This window comes from Larimichthys crocea, chromosome I (assembly GCF_000972845.2).
Source record: "Larimichthys crocea isolate SSNF chromosome I, L_crocea_2.0, whole genome shotgun sequence".
In the NCBI taxonomy this organism is placed as follows: Eukaryota; Metazoa; Chordata; class Actinopteri; family Sciaenidae; genus Larimichthys; species Larimichthys crocea.
The window spans coordinates 15,343,632-15,359,187 of record NC_040011.1 but is presented as its reverse complement, the minus strand read 5'-3'; the positions used below and the strand labels follow the sequence as shown (position 1 = coordinate 15,359,187).

The 15,556-nt window shown below is 42.6% G+C and overlaps 1 protein-coding gene across 9 annotated transcripts in view; it reads left to right on the top strand.

The window, feature by feature from the left end:
• The window catches only part of foxp1b (forkhead box P1b), a 150,481-nt gene that overhangs the window by 93,350 nt on the left and 41,575 nt on the right, over positions 1 to 15,556 (top strand). For 8 of the 9 annotated variants that reach the window (XM_019267268.2, XM_010734949.3, XM_027279262.1 and 5 more), the window contains one exon: positions 2,059 to 2,211. In XM_019267268.2, the coding sequence (XP_019122813.1) occupies positions 2,059 to 2,211 (153 nt within the window). Of the gene's footprint in view, positions 1 to 2,058; positions 2,212 to 11,855; positions 12,280 to 15,556 lie in introns of those variants that run through there. The other variant, XM_010734952.3, reaches the window with a different exon arrangement.

Sequence of the window (15,556 nt, the reverse complement as noted above, 5' to 3'; positions counted from 1 at the left end):
GGTCGTCGTGAATAATTTCTTTTCTTTTGAATTTCCTCATGAATTATCAGCGTTTCGCCATCTTAGTCATTTGAAGTTTTTGGTGCTGCAGAAGCTAACACAAAACATTGATTTGGAGATTATCCGAGCCACTAATTCAGAGTAATCACTCTATCTCACACATAGATTACTGTTATGAATATTATTCTAAAAGCTGGTGACACTGGTAACTTTGATATTGTGATTTGATGCTGAAATATTATATTTTTAGGTTTAAATTGTGAGTGGAAATTAAGGTGAATTTCCCCCCCAAACATAAAATGTAATAATACTTTGCCATTTTAATGTAATTTTTTTTACTTGTTTTAACAATTAAAGGGCTTCATAACGTGATAAAAATATCATCATGCGCTTTGTCACTACAAAGAGACAATCTCTCAATATTACCTCTGCATGAGAAGATTTTCCGCTCCCCATGTCTCTTCACACCATATTTTTTGAAAAAGCCAAATGCCTCAAATGTAAATGTAAATATTGAAATCGTGTGGGAGTGAATCTCGCTCACGTAGTTCTTAGTTTCAATTTATACGCTTTATGAGTAAACCTGCTTGCAAAAGGGGGTTCCCCTCCAAAAAACAATTAGGCATGCAGAAAGAGATATGTTGCTCTGGTGTCATTTGTCTTTTCACAAGAGCTCAGAGAAAGACAAAGATGGACGGAGAGGAGGACAATTTATGTGCTTTAAAGTTAAGCTTGGTGAAATGCCAGGAGTGTGGCCTCTTTGTAGCCCGTGGTCATATTTATGCCTCATGATGTCATCCGACAGCCGTGTGTTTGGGAGGGTCAGCACATACACCCACACACAGACCATCATACAGCTGTTCACTCCAACCCTGAACTGTCTCTCCCCTTTTTGCCTTAAAGTATTGTCAGACTTTACCACCACTAAGACCAGTTCTTATAGTTCTGTCTACCTTTTCATCCGTCCACAGAGCTTCCTGTTTGCCCTTTCCCTGTAGATATTTTACTTTCACACAGCCTTTCATAGGTCTCACTCACTTGTTCACATGTCGCGTGAACCTTTTTCCTTTTTTTGTGCTCTCTCCCTATCTCACTATCTTCTTGTTAAACATTCCACCATTTCCTTTCACAATTTTCAAACTTCTCAAGTAATCGACCGGAGAACTTCTCCACTGTCTGTGAGATGAGCTCGGATATGTCTCCCCCCCCCCCCCCCACCCCCCCCCACCCCCCCCCACACACACACACACACACCACCCTCCCCCGACTGTTTGTTTAATTGTGGGAGCAATCGTCTGAGGAACACGGAAAGAATGAGGCCAGTTATTTACCCAGATGGTTTACTGGTGGAGGTGTGAGGCTGGCCAGCTCACTGTGGGAACACAACGCTTGCTTTTCTTGGTATCGCTGACCGTTTTCAAGACCACTGTGTTTTTTTCCCCCGAGCTCTCTCCAGCTTTGTTTGCTCTGGATGGCATGTTTGATTATTTATCGTAAGGGAAAAGGGAGTAGCTGGAGCAATAAACATGTGACTGCACTGTATTTTGTTTTCCACTGAGAAGGCCGTGTCCTTTAACAGATATTTGAAGCAGTCATAAAGCCTTTTATTTGTGGAGTTTGACTGAGTTAAAGGAGGATCAAAAGCACTGATTAGCGTCTCTGTGACAATTTGTGTTTGCTGTTAAGTTATCAGCAGATTAATATTTCTTCTGGATGGATGCAGTTTTGTTTTTTGTTTTTTTGTTTTTTTTTTCTGTCTGTGAATTTGTTTGACATCAGATCATTGTTGCCTGTGTTTTTGCAGAGGGATTGTTTATGCCGGCTTTAGATTTATGACTCTGAATGGGAGAGTATTAAAAGATGGTTTACAGTGTTTGTTTGTTATCTATCACCAGGCCAAGGGGATATTGTTGTAAGGGGATACATCTGCTCTGATAATAGGCATCAAAGTGTTCTCGAGGGGCTTTCAGCATCTCTACTTCTAGCATTCTTATTGGACGTTTTCTTTTCTTTTTTTTTTTCTAAAATCTTTTTTCTATATGTATTTCTCTCTAATAGGCTCTTCAAGTGGCTCGGCAGATACTCCTCCAGCAGCAGCAACAACATCAACAGCAGCAGCAGCAGCAGCAGTCCCAGTCACAGCAACTGCAGTCTCAACAAAACACCGGCCGCAAATCCCCCAAAGTCAACGACAAGCAGCAAAGTCTACAGGTACCGTAAATATGTTCTGTCGCTCTCAGACACTCACATGTATTAACTCACCATTATCAGATAGCTCTGTTATTTGACTTTGTGGTTGATCCAATGAAAAGAAAGAAAAAACAAAGTGAACTTATGCAACTCTCTCTAGAACATAGTGTGCGAGAAACAGCGCAAGGCTAAGTTCACAAACAGGAAATTAAAATTGGCAGTGCAACATTTGCAGTTATGTATGCTCACGCATTATGTGTGATTTAGCTGCACACACACACGCACACACACACACACACAAGCAATCAACCATGTGTCTTGACATTGAACGTTAGAAGCAGAAATGTGAAATATATAGTCCAGAATGTTAGAAAAGCCTCTGTGTGAGAAGTTTAGATCACGAGCTCAACCAGTAGTGCCAGAATCATTCCAGTTCAGGAACACACATCAGCATGTCTGGCTGACCTCTGCAGTGGAAAAGGCCTTTTCTATTGACTGAACTGAAGTTTAGGAGGTGTGCAGCTTGAGAGAGAGAAAGAGAGAGAGAGAGAGAGAGAGAGAGAGAGATAGAGAGAAGTTGAATGAGGGGGGGGGGGGAGAGGAAGTGAGAGAGAGCTCCGTTCCTCCCATAGAGAAGTGAGTCGGGTCAATCTGAGGAAGCGCCATGCTTTCCCTGTTTGCCTGCACATGCCCGCACACAGACACACACACACACACACAGCAGAAATACAAATTTAAAAAAAGAGGAGGCAGGTGCCTACCACCGGCAGCAGGAGGTGCTATAGAGCAGCCCATGAGCAGGGTGGGTGATCCAGGTGGAGGGTTTTGGAGGTGGAGTAAGGGTGGGAAAGTGGGAGGGTGGGGAGAGGTAAAGAGGCGTTGGGGAGAGTTATTTGGACTGCTTTTGTGATGCAAAGGGGAAAAAAATCCTTTCATTTTTCTTTTTTTCCGTTCTGCTTTTTAATATGATTGGCGCTGCGTATCTGATGCAATATTTACGTTAATTTCAGATCAGCTGCCTCAGAGATGTATATCTTTGTTTGAACAAGGAGCGGTTGTTTGTGTCAGTGTGAAATTGCAAACGACTTCAGGGCATATTTGGTAATTAATACGGAGGCCCTGTTCTCTATGTGTGTATATATATATAATATTTAATACCCTTACTATCCCATTGGGGGCCCTTTTTAATGAGCTATTGTAGCAGCTAGGTCTAATGTCAGGTTGTGAAAAAGCCTCTTTGTTGTGCAGATGTCTTCGGAATAGCTCCAGAGGATGAAATATGACTGTGATGACCTTTCAGTTGTGTGCATATTTGTCAGGATTCAAATAAGTTGAAAGGATCAAACTAAATAGTTTCCCCAGCCTGGCAGGGAATTGTGCTGCAGAGGTCAACAGAGGGGACCACAACGGCAGATTCCAGCGTACAGCCAGTTGTTGGTACATAGTGAAGTACTAGACCATCTCCTGCAGACAAAGACAAAATTAAAATTCTAATTTATTAATGTATACAGAGAGCTTGGCCAAGCTGTCACTCAGCTATTGAAAAGAGAGTCGGGCCCTTTCCCCCGCTTCCCCTCCCCTCTCTCCTGCCCGGTTCTTGTGAAGAGAGCGCAGGCTCGCTGTAGTATCTAACTAACACCGTAAATTGCCTTCTCTCTAATGTTGTATGTTACATTTTGCTGGGTTGAAACTGCCATTATGAAAAAGCCACAGGTCCAGACAAGTGTTTGTTTATCTCTGAATTACATATTCTGCTAATTAAACACACCCCAACCACACACACACACACACACACACACACACACACACACACATACGCACACACACGCACTCACAGAGTTTAAAGCCAAGCGTTCATACATAAACATCAGTGTGCCGTTCCGTGTGAGGATGTATTACATTTGTTTTTGTTGGGGGTTTTTTTCTGGTGGTGAGATTTCTCTTGTTTTTTTTCTTTTCTTTTTTTTCTCGCACCATCTCTCTCACTCTCTTTCACACACACACACACACAAACATATTTTGTGAAACACCAGAGGGTAACGGTCTGAGTCTCATCTCACTTCCTCTTTTAAGAACAAACCCGTGCTTGGAGGAGCCCCCTTCACACAGAACATTCACTATCTCCATCACACAGCCTGGATAATGATTCTCTGTTGAGCTGGACTGGGTCATCAAAAGACATGATCCAACAATTATGAGGCTGTGTAGTAAGCTGACACCCCATAAAAGCACCTGATCTGCGGACGAGACTCCATTCATCTCAGCGGTCTTCCCATTAGGCACAAGGAGATGTGCGGAGAGACTTTTACTCATTTGGAGATGTGACTCACTTTCCAATTCATTCTTATTCAAGTCAAAAATAATGAAGCACGGTATATCCAGAATATCTAAAAAAAAAAAAAAAAAGACCTGCATAGAGTAGTGAAAGAGGAAAAAATATGAGTCAAACAAGCCTCAGAATCCTTGATCAGCATTAAATGGCTCTTTGGTTTCATATCTCCAACAGGGGTGCCCCCCCCACACACGCACACCCCCCTCACCCCTAAACCGCCCACCCCTGCCTCTGGATGAAGATGCCTCCGCTGTATACTCAGCAGCCTGGAGGCGCTTTAATCAGACTGGATATACAAACAGCTGCTACGCAGGCTGGAAAGCAGCTAAACATACTTGACTGGTCAAAAAGCCAGTAAATTACATTGACAGAATGACACGTGTGATTAAAAGAATCCATGCCGCTTTTACCTTTCTGCGCTTCACACCTACAGTGGCACAACAACGAGAGCCGGCAACTCCCACCCCGCTAATTACCATTATCAGTGAAATGGTAGGGTTTGACTCATTAGTTCCATGTGCATTTAATTAGAGGCAGGCTGAAATTGGATTTAACTTATTACTTTTTCATGGATCACTTTCTTGTCATCACTTCAAATTGGATTGCAGCCCCAGGTAACTAATTATGCCAGCCGCAGGATCAGGAGTGGAGAAATAGGTAATTAGGAACAACACTGTCGGACCCTCGCTGATAGTCCACCAGCACCGAGGTAGGAGGAGGGGGGGAAATTGAAGCTCGTTTGTGGCGTTGCTCACGAGCCTGGCTGGTTAACTACACCTCATTGCAGAAGAGATCCTACGTAGACATCCACCTCCTACAGGGGATTATGTGGCATTCAGCTGGGCTGGAGATGTTGTGTCAACATGGTGTCTTCACTATCAGTGTAATGCTCAGATTATGCTTGTTTTCCATCCAGGATTGTGCCTGAGATTGGCCTTCATTATTCATGTCACTGGTACAGTGTGAGGAATGGCCAGCAGCCAGCTGAAGTTCCCTGTGTGGACGCTGTTTGAATGACATTGACTGGTTTCTGTCTGCAGTACGTCTGCACTGTAATGAGGATGCATGAACAGTGAGTTTGAGGGGAGGCAGGTGGATAATGTGGGAAAGTAAAGATATGTTTAACACTTGTAGCTTTAATATAAGGCATTTTTTACTTGTGGTTCAAAGTCTACTGATAGAGAAGGATGACTACTGAGAGCTTTCGTGTTTCATCTTCAAGTGAAGATCTTCTATGCAAAAAATGTGAAGCTAAAGGAACATCTCTGTCCTCTGAGTTTCTTTGTTTTTTCATATTTATTGTAATTGTGTGATGGCCTTTTTGTTTTTGAAATGAGAAACAGTCTTCAGTATTCTCTGATAAATGTTGCATTGAACATTTTCATGATGTCAAAGGTGCATCGCTTGTTATTCCTCAAACACTGATCAGAAAATACTGATAATGTTTCAAAAACCATGCCAGCAGACAGTTTTCTTATCTATACTATTACCAGTTGATACCACAATCCAGACTTCTTACTCCTTACTCCTTTCTTTATATCCCTTCTTTTCTCTCTCTCCCTGTGTTTTCACACCATAGTGTACAGCCTGACAGAGGGCATCTCCAGGTCAAAAGATAATGTCTTTTCGGTTTACAGGATGAAAGCCTTTTAAGTTGTACAGCGCCCCCCTCCGACACCCCTCCTCCCCGCATTCGCTCTTCACATCCTTCATTTGCGGTCTGTTGGGGGGAAGCGTGATGTGACACAATCCAGGGGCCAAGCCTCTGTCTGACAGGACAGGGAGAAGCCGCCGGCTCTCTTTCTCTCCCTCTCCTACTGTTTTTGCAGTAGGCCCATGGCATTGTCCTGACACATGTATACCACAGCGCTCCAATCTGTAAGTCATTAGAGCACTAGGCCGAAGCCTGTCAGCTGGAGCTCAGCCAGTGCTGTAGGGGCGATCTGAGGCAGCATTTCGAGGTGTTCCCACAGCCAGTGGCCCAAAGTGGCACGGCAGTGGTAGCCCACTGGCGAGGTGACGGCGAGCACGAGACTGGATTAATGTTCTGGGTTAGTTGCTGTGAGATACAGATTCGCTTTTACACAAAAGGAGAGCTGGCTAAGACAACAGGAGTGCCTAATTATACTCAGTGAAAATACAGTGGAAGAATTTTAGACAAGGAAATAATACTGACGGGAGGAAAAAGTGTGTAAGAAAAGAAGTGCTGAACATAGAGAGACAGATGGAGTGGTGGCACTCTCTCAAAACGCTGAACCAAATCAAAGCATTGCCAATTTCTAATTGATTCACTTAGCGACTGCTTTAAGCTTGCCAAGATTAGCCTTAGTCTATTAAAGATCAAATCTCTGCAGGTTGAGCAGGAGATAATTCAACGAGTATGTGGACGCAACCACAAGCAACATCAAGTGTTCGCAGTTCTTGAAGCTTAGCTTAGCGCAAAGACTGGAAACCACTATTATAGAGTCTCGTCATCAGTGACACCCAGCAGAGATTCCAGGTTCCAGGTTAATGTTTGTCTTCAGCATGCAGTGATGCCATCAGTATTTTTATGTCATTCGGAACTCCGCTATCAATCCCCAATAGTAAAATCCTATAATTCGTCATTCATTCATCTATGCGTGATCATCAGAAGGAGTTCATCTCTTTGTGTTCCCAAGGTGACGCTGTAAAGAAATCTCCTGTTTGAAGCGTGCGTTGCTTTGCTGTGATTCAGTCTGTCAGGAATGATCAACATGACAGCAAGGCCGGTGCTCGCGTGGAACCCTGGGATCAAGGCCATCTCTTTTACTGCTTGTTTTCCTTGTCATATTGTAAAAATGTATTATGTGTACTGTATAGATTAGAACCAGGTTTGGGTTAATCCTGTCAGAATGAAGTCATCTGTCCCCATTTCCACGCTGCCAAGCAGAGACTTGTCAGGAGGGGTGGGGTGGGTGGGGGGTGTGCTATGTTAGGAGCTCTCTCCCAGCCAAGACGATGACTGTCGAACCGACTGCAGTCTCAGTGCTGGGAGCCACTTACCATTTTCAGGACCCTCTTTTCATTTTAGACCTGATGTTTCCCTTCAAGCAGTGAGCCCTCTCAACCCTCCACCCCACTCAGTCATCCACCCATCTACACACAGATACACATAAGCTTCCCCCTAAAATCTGTTGTATCTTTGTGTCATCCTCTGGCACTATGTCTTGATGTCAAGCGTGCGTTGATCGGAGTGATTCACACGCCCTTTTGCAGAAGGGGTGGAAGGATGGATGGATGCACAGTCAACCATAGCATTAATAAACACTAACAGCTATGCAAGGTGCAGTCAAGTCAGCATCAGCTCACAAAGCTGTTTCTCTCTGGGTGCCGTTGCACAGTTTTGACAGCTTGGCGATTCTCTGATTTCATTTTCACTTTTTTGGTCAGGAGTAGGAAAGAGAAATATTGTCTCGCTCTGACAGCATGAGAGAGATCCAGAGACAGAGGGGCCTTCAGCTACATGAGGACATAATTTGGAGTTGTATTTTATGTTTTATGTTTGTGTTGGACATTGTACAGTAAACCATCACAGTGCACAGCACAGCCATACGAGCTACACCCAATCTTCAGAAAGCTTCAAGTCAGAGTAACATTACTGTGCTGCTGCACTTAAATTTTTTTTGCCTTTTTGGTTCAAAGAAATTTGCATGAAGAGTGCTCATCTATATCTGTTACCTCCAGGAATGTTCCTGAGGAGTTTTATGGGTTAGTGTTGGAAACAGGACAGGCTAACAAATACAGTTTAATAACACCACAGAAAAGGTTAGCTAAACAGTTAATCATAGTGGTTAGCGGTGCTGTAGGCTTACTGTGCGTCCTACATTCAGAGTCTTCTGAAAAAGTGATGAGAGGAGCCACCCACAGACAGACGTGCTTAGACTCTGCTCGGGATCTGTATAATTATAATAGTAAATCTCATTTATCTGTGATTGCATATCAACGCCTATAAATTACAGTATGACATTATCATTAAAATAACACACAAACTTTTTGTGGCTTCAGATTTAGTGCTTAAGTTATTTTTTTTATCTTCACGGGCCACACAGAACAAGTGTTATTGCTTATTAAAAAACAATTTTGTGTATTAATATAGTTTGTCATCTGTAAATCAAGGATGAATCAATCACCAAACAAGACGGCGCAGAAATTCCCCCACCTCCTTAAATCGATGTCAAACCCAAAGTGTTCTTGTTTTGACTAAGACTAAAAACCACACTAGACGGTACACGCTGAAACATAAACTCCGTTATACACTGGCTGGCATATCACCTCAGGAAATATTTTGTAAAGTTCACATGTGCTGACTAAACAATGTGTTCCTGAATACAGAAATTAAAAGTAAATAACCAAACCCATATATAACAGACCAGGAGGAACACGGTGACTCAGGCGTGACTTACTGTAACTCCATTCTGCTCTCCATTCACTCTAAATATGACTTATTCTAAGTATCAGAGGGAGTGTTGGTGGGTTGCACATGTTAAAAGCTGAGTTCACTGTCATGTCATTACTGTGGAAATACTTTATTTTAACTTTTTAAAACCAACAGCACAAGCAATAAAAATAAATAAAAATAAAACACTGAAACACAGGGAAATTAAAGTGTGCATTAAATAAATGCAGTTTGAATAACATTGAAAACCAAATCAAAGTGTGTTAAATGTATCACCTTTAGTTTTGCATTCCTTGGCTTGAGATTAGAAATACAGAGGACCATTGCGCCTCTTCAGAAAGGATTTCGTGCTGTTGTTTTACTGCTGCAGAAGTGACATGACGTTCTGCACCCTCCTTTGTGGTGTCAGTGCAAGTGAGCGGGTCACCAAAATCAAACGTGGGATCTATTTGAACAGTGCAAAGTTAAAAAAAAACAAACAAACCATAAGTCGTGTGATTTATTTGTGTGATGAAACGCTCTGCGTCTGTTCTGACTTTGATAGGGGACAGTCGAGATAATAGAGAGGAATAACAGGAAGATCACACATTATGGTAGTGTTGAGGATCGAAAAGGTATTTTTGTTGCCTTGGCAATATTATATAGAGCAGCTGTTATTTATATAGGTCCCACACCTGCCCTGCTGACTCCCACCATCAGTAAACAATGATTTACTCTACACCCACACAGGGAAACAGACTGCGTTTGTTTTCTCATGACAATGGTACAGGTCACCAGAGCCTTTCAAGAAAAGAAATGACTGTAGTTTTGTGTTTTCCTCTCCACTTCCCCTCCACTTCTCTGCTTCTCTTTCCATAGTAGCAGTAAGACATTATGTTGGCATGGCGGTGCAGCTTATTCACAGGCTGTGTTAGTGTTTTGGGAAGGCTTTGTAATTGGAGCCGAGTCGTTATCTGCGAGCGGAGCACAGCCCCGGCCAGACCAGACATTAACTCATACTTTCACTCTAACTCAAGCAGGAAATGGGAGTATTTTATAATGTCATCCACTCTGTCATGAACACAATCGCTCACTACTCTCTGTAAACTATCACCGGGGACGCCGGTTCAAGGCTCAAGGATATTGATGTTTCCCTGTGCACACACACAGGAAGAAAAAAAATAAATAAAAAATCCATATAGCGTGTGTATCACATCGACACATATGTGTAATTATTTCACATGGCGCAGGCACAGAGGCAATGGATTAGAAAGACAGTGTGTGAGAGGAGAAGCTTGAACTGTGCGTCTGCTAAATTTATCATGAGGCCTTTGGGAGCGTTGAAATGAGAACAGTGGCCTATTACTGCTAAGAAGGTGTTTTATTGAGAATACGCCGACATACCACCCCAGGGAGAGTGCCGGGGGAGAAGAGTGTGGCCGTAGCCTAAACCACTTTGTGCATGTGTGTGCGTGTGTGTGTGTGTGTGTGTGTGTGTGCATGCAGTTGTAAGCACATGCCTGCATGTCACTGTCTTTTCGGGTGAGCCGTCAGATAGAAAATAAAAGCGTCCTTTTCTTCCACTTAATTATTCACTATGATATGTATTGGAATTGTCACTTTTGACACTTGAGGTGTCCCAGTCAATAATTTATATAGGTCAGGCCAGCTTAGCAGAGCTCATTGTTAGTTATTAGCACATGAGAGCAGTGGCTTGTTATGCAGGCGCTCTGTTTATTTTACCAGTGTGTTTGTGGACTGGAATACATCCCGTGAACATTCCTTTATCCATGGCCAAGGGTTTATAGCTGTTGATATGAGCTGTGTTTTAGAGCTCTGTTATTCAGCTCTGTGTTTATTGTCATGATAATTAACAAAGTGAGGTGTTAATTTAGCCTCATGCCTTTTCTCTAATTCTTTGTTAAGTGGGTTGCACATGTTAGTGAACCTGATTTTATTGTTCTTACTTAAAGTAGGTCTGATTAACAGCTCTTTCCGTTCCTGTATGTTTTTTTATGTGCTATAGAATGAAACACACTTGCTCAGTTAAAAGGTTCAAACGTGTACATGTTGACAGGAGCAAGACTTCTCTCTCTCCTGGCGAGTTCAGTAAGATCTCCAGTAGGTGGCACAGTCCTGTTTTCCTCTCCTGTCTTTTCCCCTTACAAGAGTGCACACGGGTGTTAAAGAGTGTGATGATATTATGACAGCTAATTGCTCTCATTGGGATGGAGTTGGATGGATTGCTTGGTAGCTGGTGTAATGTTAGCTATTAATGTAAGTGGTTTTAGCTTGTCTCGGGCCAAATTGTAGGATAAGTGTTTAAAAACTGCAGGAAAAAAAAGAGAGAAAAGTTCATGCTGCTGTGGTTGATTTTATGAGCAAACAGACAAACTTGTCAAAGTATATTGCGTTGCAACTAGTTGCGTGCTCTGGCGCATGAGCACACATTAAAGTTAGTGGAGCAAACACAAGGCAAAACAAAGTGTTCTCATAAATACATTATTTCACTCTGAAAATAAAATACATGTGTTATTGTCTCGGCTTGGGGAATTTGAAAAGGAAGAAGAAGTCCAAATAACTACAAAGCGTCTCGACTGTTTGTGCATTTTGTTGTTTTCAGCATGTGAAATGAGTTGTGTCTTTGTTCCGCCACTGTAAACAATTCCATTTAGCAGAACAATAAAGGGCTGATAGCGGGGCCAGCCTGCTCTCTTTCTTTCTTTCTTTCTGTTGGATAGCTGTGTTTACTTATCTGTTGTTTAATTAAAGGGCCTCTTTTCTTTAGGCTCCCATTGTTTCAATAGCACTGCCGGAGTCCCGGCAGGGGTCAAAGGGTTAACAGCCGTCAACTGTCTTTTTTTTTTTTTTCCTCTCTCCTTTTTTTTTTCCTTTTTTTTTTTTAAAGGGGCCCCTACACAAAGGCACGAGTTCACCTGCAGCCCAGCCCGAGGCTCCCTATTGTGTGGCCCCATTTGAATTGATTATGTTTAGAAGGCTGCTTGTGATTGGCTGAGAAGGGCGTGGTTGATTGGATAGTTTTGTATCTTGTCAGCCGGGGAGCAACCTTGCGCGTGCAATCTGTCTGTATCCCGAGGAAGGTTGGAGACTTCACAGCAGCACAGCGGCGCTTGTTCTCAGCCTCCCAGCTTCTCCCAGCCTCGTAACCAGCCAGCCTGCGCGCTCCTACCTCTCCCTATCGCTCTCTCTCTCACTCTCCCTCCCTCCCTCTCTCTGTCTCTCTCTCTCTCTCTCTCTCTCTCTCTCTCCTTCCCTCTCCGCTCGGCTCTCCGCTCTGCTTCACTCCACACCGCGTGGCCCAGCTCTCTGTTTACCCTGCCAGCTAAATGGAGTTTGTCAGGTTTGTCAATATGATTGATTTCTGTGATTTTGCCAGCTTTCTTGTGTTAAAAAAAAAAAAAACTTGACAATTTAATTTGACCGGGGAAAAAGAGAGAAATAGAGGCTTTATTGTCTGTCTATCGTTGATGTTCTATCATTGTAATTGGTTAATTTTGTCATGCAGCGTGTATGTGTGTGTGTGTGTGTGTGTGTGGCGGTTATCCGGGGCTGACTTTGCCGCTGACAGTTTGCAGTGTTGTCCTGACAGGAGAGGCGCAGTGAGCAGGTGTCATGTACTTTACATTTACTCTTTGTGCTTTTCAAAATAAGACTGCACGGATAACCAGCTCCTTGTTTTTGTGCTGTGTCTGTCCGGTTGGCGGTTTTCAGCATGTCACTAAAAAAAAAGTTGAAGCAACAGTTTCCTTTTGCTCTGACTGTTTGTCACTTACTGTATTAGATATATAATCATGTAGAATAAGTTTCCATTGTCATTTTTGTCTTTTTGTTTACTTTGCTGATAGTGAGCTAACCAGTTCAGCAGGATCCAGTGTTGTACTGTATGCTGTTTGAATTATGAAAAGTTTGAAGAGCCTTCTCCTTTACGTCATTTATCTCCAGATTATTACTCAATTGTTTTGTTTGAGGCATTTAAAATATTCTTTTTTTTATTATTATTGTTTTTTTTTTTCATTGAGTCTATTTTGTGATTATTTGTTGGTGTGAGTCGGTGAGTGTGCAGACTTTGCCTGCTCTCGGGCTACATGCTCTGAACTAATCCTCACTCTTCCTCGTGGTGTCACAGTGAATTAAGACAGGCTTTGGCACAGCTCTATATTTGACACCGTCACCACAAAACCACGTTAGAGACACGCTGTCACTCCGAATGTCATCGCTCGCATCTTCCTGAAAAGTTAAGAGTGTGTTCTGTTGTTTGTACGTGCATGTGTGTTGTGGTAGCTGCAACAAAAGGGGAGTGCGCCTAGGAGGGAAAGTTGTGGTCATTTTCTTCCATCTTTTCTGCTGTCAGCTTTGAGTCCTGTTTGAAAGCTTTGAGGTTTTGCACATAAGACAGCTATTGACTTTCTGTTGTTTAATGATCTCAAGTATTTTTATTGCAACCATTTCAAGTAATGCAACTATAGAGAAGACTTTTTCAGAGTGCTGTTTTTTTCTTGCTCACCGTTTAGACAAACTTTTTAATGTTTTGTGTGTGTGTGTGTGTGTGTGTTTTTTATTTATTTTTTTATTTTTATTTTGGGGTGGTAGTGCAATGTTTCAGCACCCTTACATCAGTGTTAAGAAACTGTGTGCCTGATTGAAGGGAGAGGTGGAGGAGAACAGTGGAGGAGAATATCAGATGGTTGTGGAGGAGGCGAGCTAAGCCCAAACAGGGCCAGCGTGCACCGTAATGCTGTGCAGCTGTGCCGAGACTCGCAGTTTGGGAGAGCTGGAGTGCGAGCTGATTGGGTTGACAGTTTGTAATCAAAGTTGATTTATTGTTCATTAGTAGTGCATTAGCCCTTTCAGGCAGGGGCGTTATTTGTGCAGTGGCCTGTCAAGGCGAAGGGCTGCCAGCACCTGTCATTTCTAAACCATGACATAGGCAACCAGATATTAGCCGTGTACCCGGAGAGAGGGGGGCACAGGGGGTAGCTGCCAGAGCCTCGCGGCTCGCTGGGATATCCTTTACAGGGACGGTCTCTGGCTTTGTACTGGAGCAGGCAGGACAGAGAGGAGAGGAGAGACGGGGGAATAGTTTAGCTGTGATATAGTGAGCCACCAGCTGCTCTCTGCTGTTATTCTCTGCTTTCCGGACTAAAACATGTTTTTACTTGAAAAAGCCTTTCGAGCCTTCTTTTTTTTTTTTTTTTTTTTTTTAAAGGGTCATTACTGTGTGTGTCTCTGTTTCAGATTGGGAGATTAACTCTACACTTGAGATGCCATGTGTTTCAAAGGGTTGAGATGGTCGGATAATGATGAGATTACACGGTGTGGAGTGTTTTATGGCGGCAGGTCTTTTTCACCACTCGTCTCTGTCACGACCTATATATTTTTAAAACAATACGGGACGGTATTGACATGTTGCACCTTGAAAATAAGGGTGTGTGTGAACATAAATAAGTTTGACATGTCCTGCCTTTTAGTTAACACTTTCAGCCTAACTGCTGACACTGAATACCTTTTTCTATATTATTTTGTTAATTGGCTGTGTACTTTATATGAGTCACATAACACAACAACATTAAGAGTGTCAAGAAGCAACACAATTTGTGGCCCTCTTGTCTGCCGTCATGGAAACAAGGATTAGCTTTGCATTGCTGGTGTGCAGAGAATAGAAACAATCTGCGTGAGGATGTGTCAGCCATTGTCTTTTGACTACAGTTTCATTTGAAAGGGATTTTAGAGGCTGTGATCTTAATTAAATCTCAACTGACTCAAATAATGCATCTGAAGACATGCATTGTTGCATAACCGTGTAATGCTCGTAAACCATAGATCACGGGGCACGCTGTTCACCCCGACGCTGCTCACGAGACATTTCTAGAAAAAGGTTAAAATAGTGAACTGAGTTGGCAGCTTGAGTTAGTCAGCCAGGTTGAAGACCTGAAATGTCTTGTGACTGTGAAGTACGCCCTTGGAGGTGTGGCTTAAGAGGTCAAAAAAAAAAAAAAGTGACAGGACATTGAGTCACATGTCAAAGGGTAACGAACCACTTCTATGTTAACTTGAAATTTTATTTTAACATTTAATTTTTTTATATTTTGGGTTAAAAAAAAACAAACAAAAACAAAACAGAAATATAAACCTGCATCAGTCATATTTACTATTTTAATATTTGCACTATTAATAATTCTACTATTTAAAAAAAAGAAAAGATTTCACCTTTTTTCTTTTTTTATTCTAAAATAAAATCATAAATAGTAAATTTTGATTACTAAAAAACGATGGTGATGCAAAGCATGGTGTGTGTGTGTGTGTGTGTGTGTGTGTGTGTGTGTGTGTGTGTTTGTGGGTGGTTGTTGGGTGTGGTGGGTGTGGGGTGTGGGGGGGGGGGGGTGGGGGGTGGATGGAGGGCGGGTGCCCTGTGTGTGCTCTCCCCTCAGCAGTGGTCACCTGCAGCAGTGGTGGCTGCCTCCCAGTGTGGGAAACGGCGTCCAGCTCACAACTCAGCTGTTATTGTTGGTGTGAGAGCTCGCTCACTTCTCCATGCAGTTTGTTTGTTTAAACCCGACACTGGGACCAGTCCCGGTCAAAACCTGTTTGTTTGTGGTTGAAAAGTTAATTAAAATTCA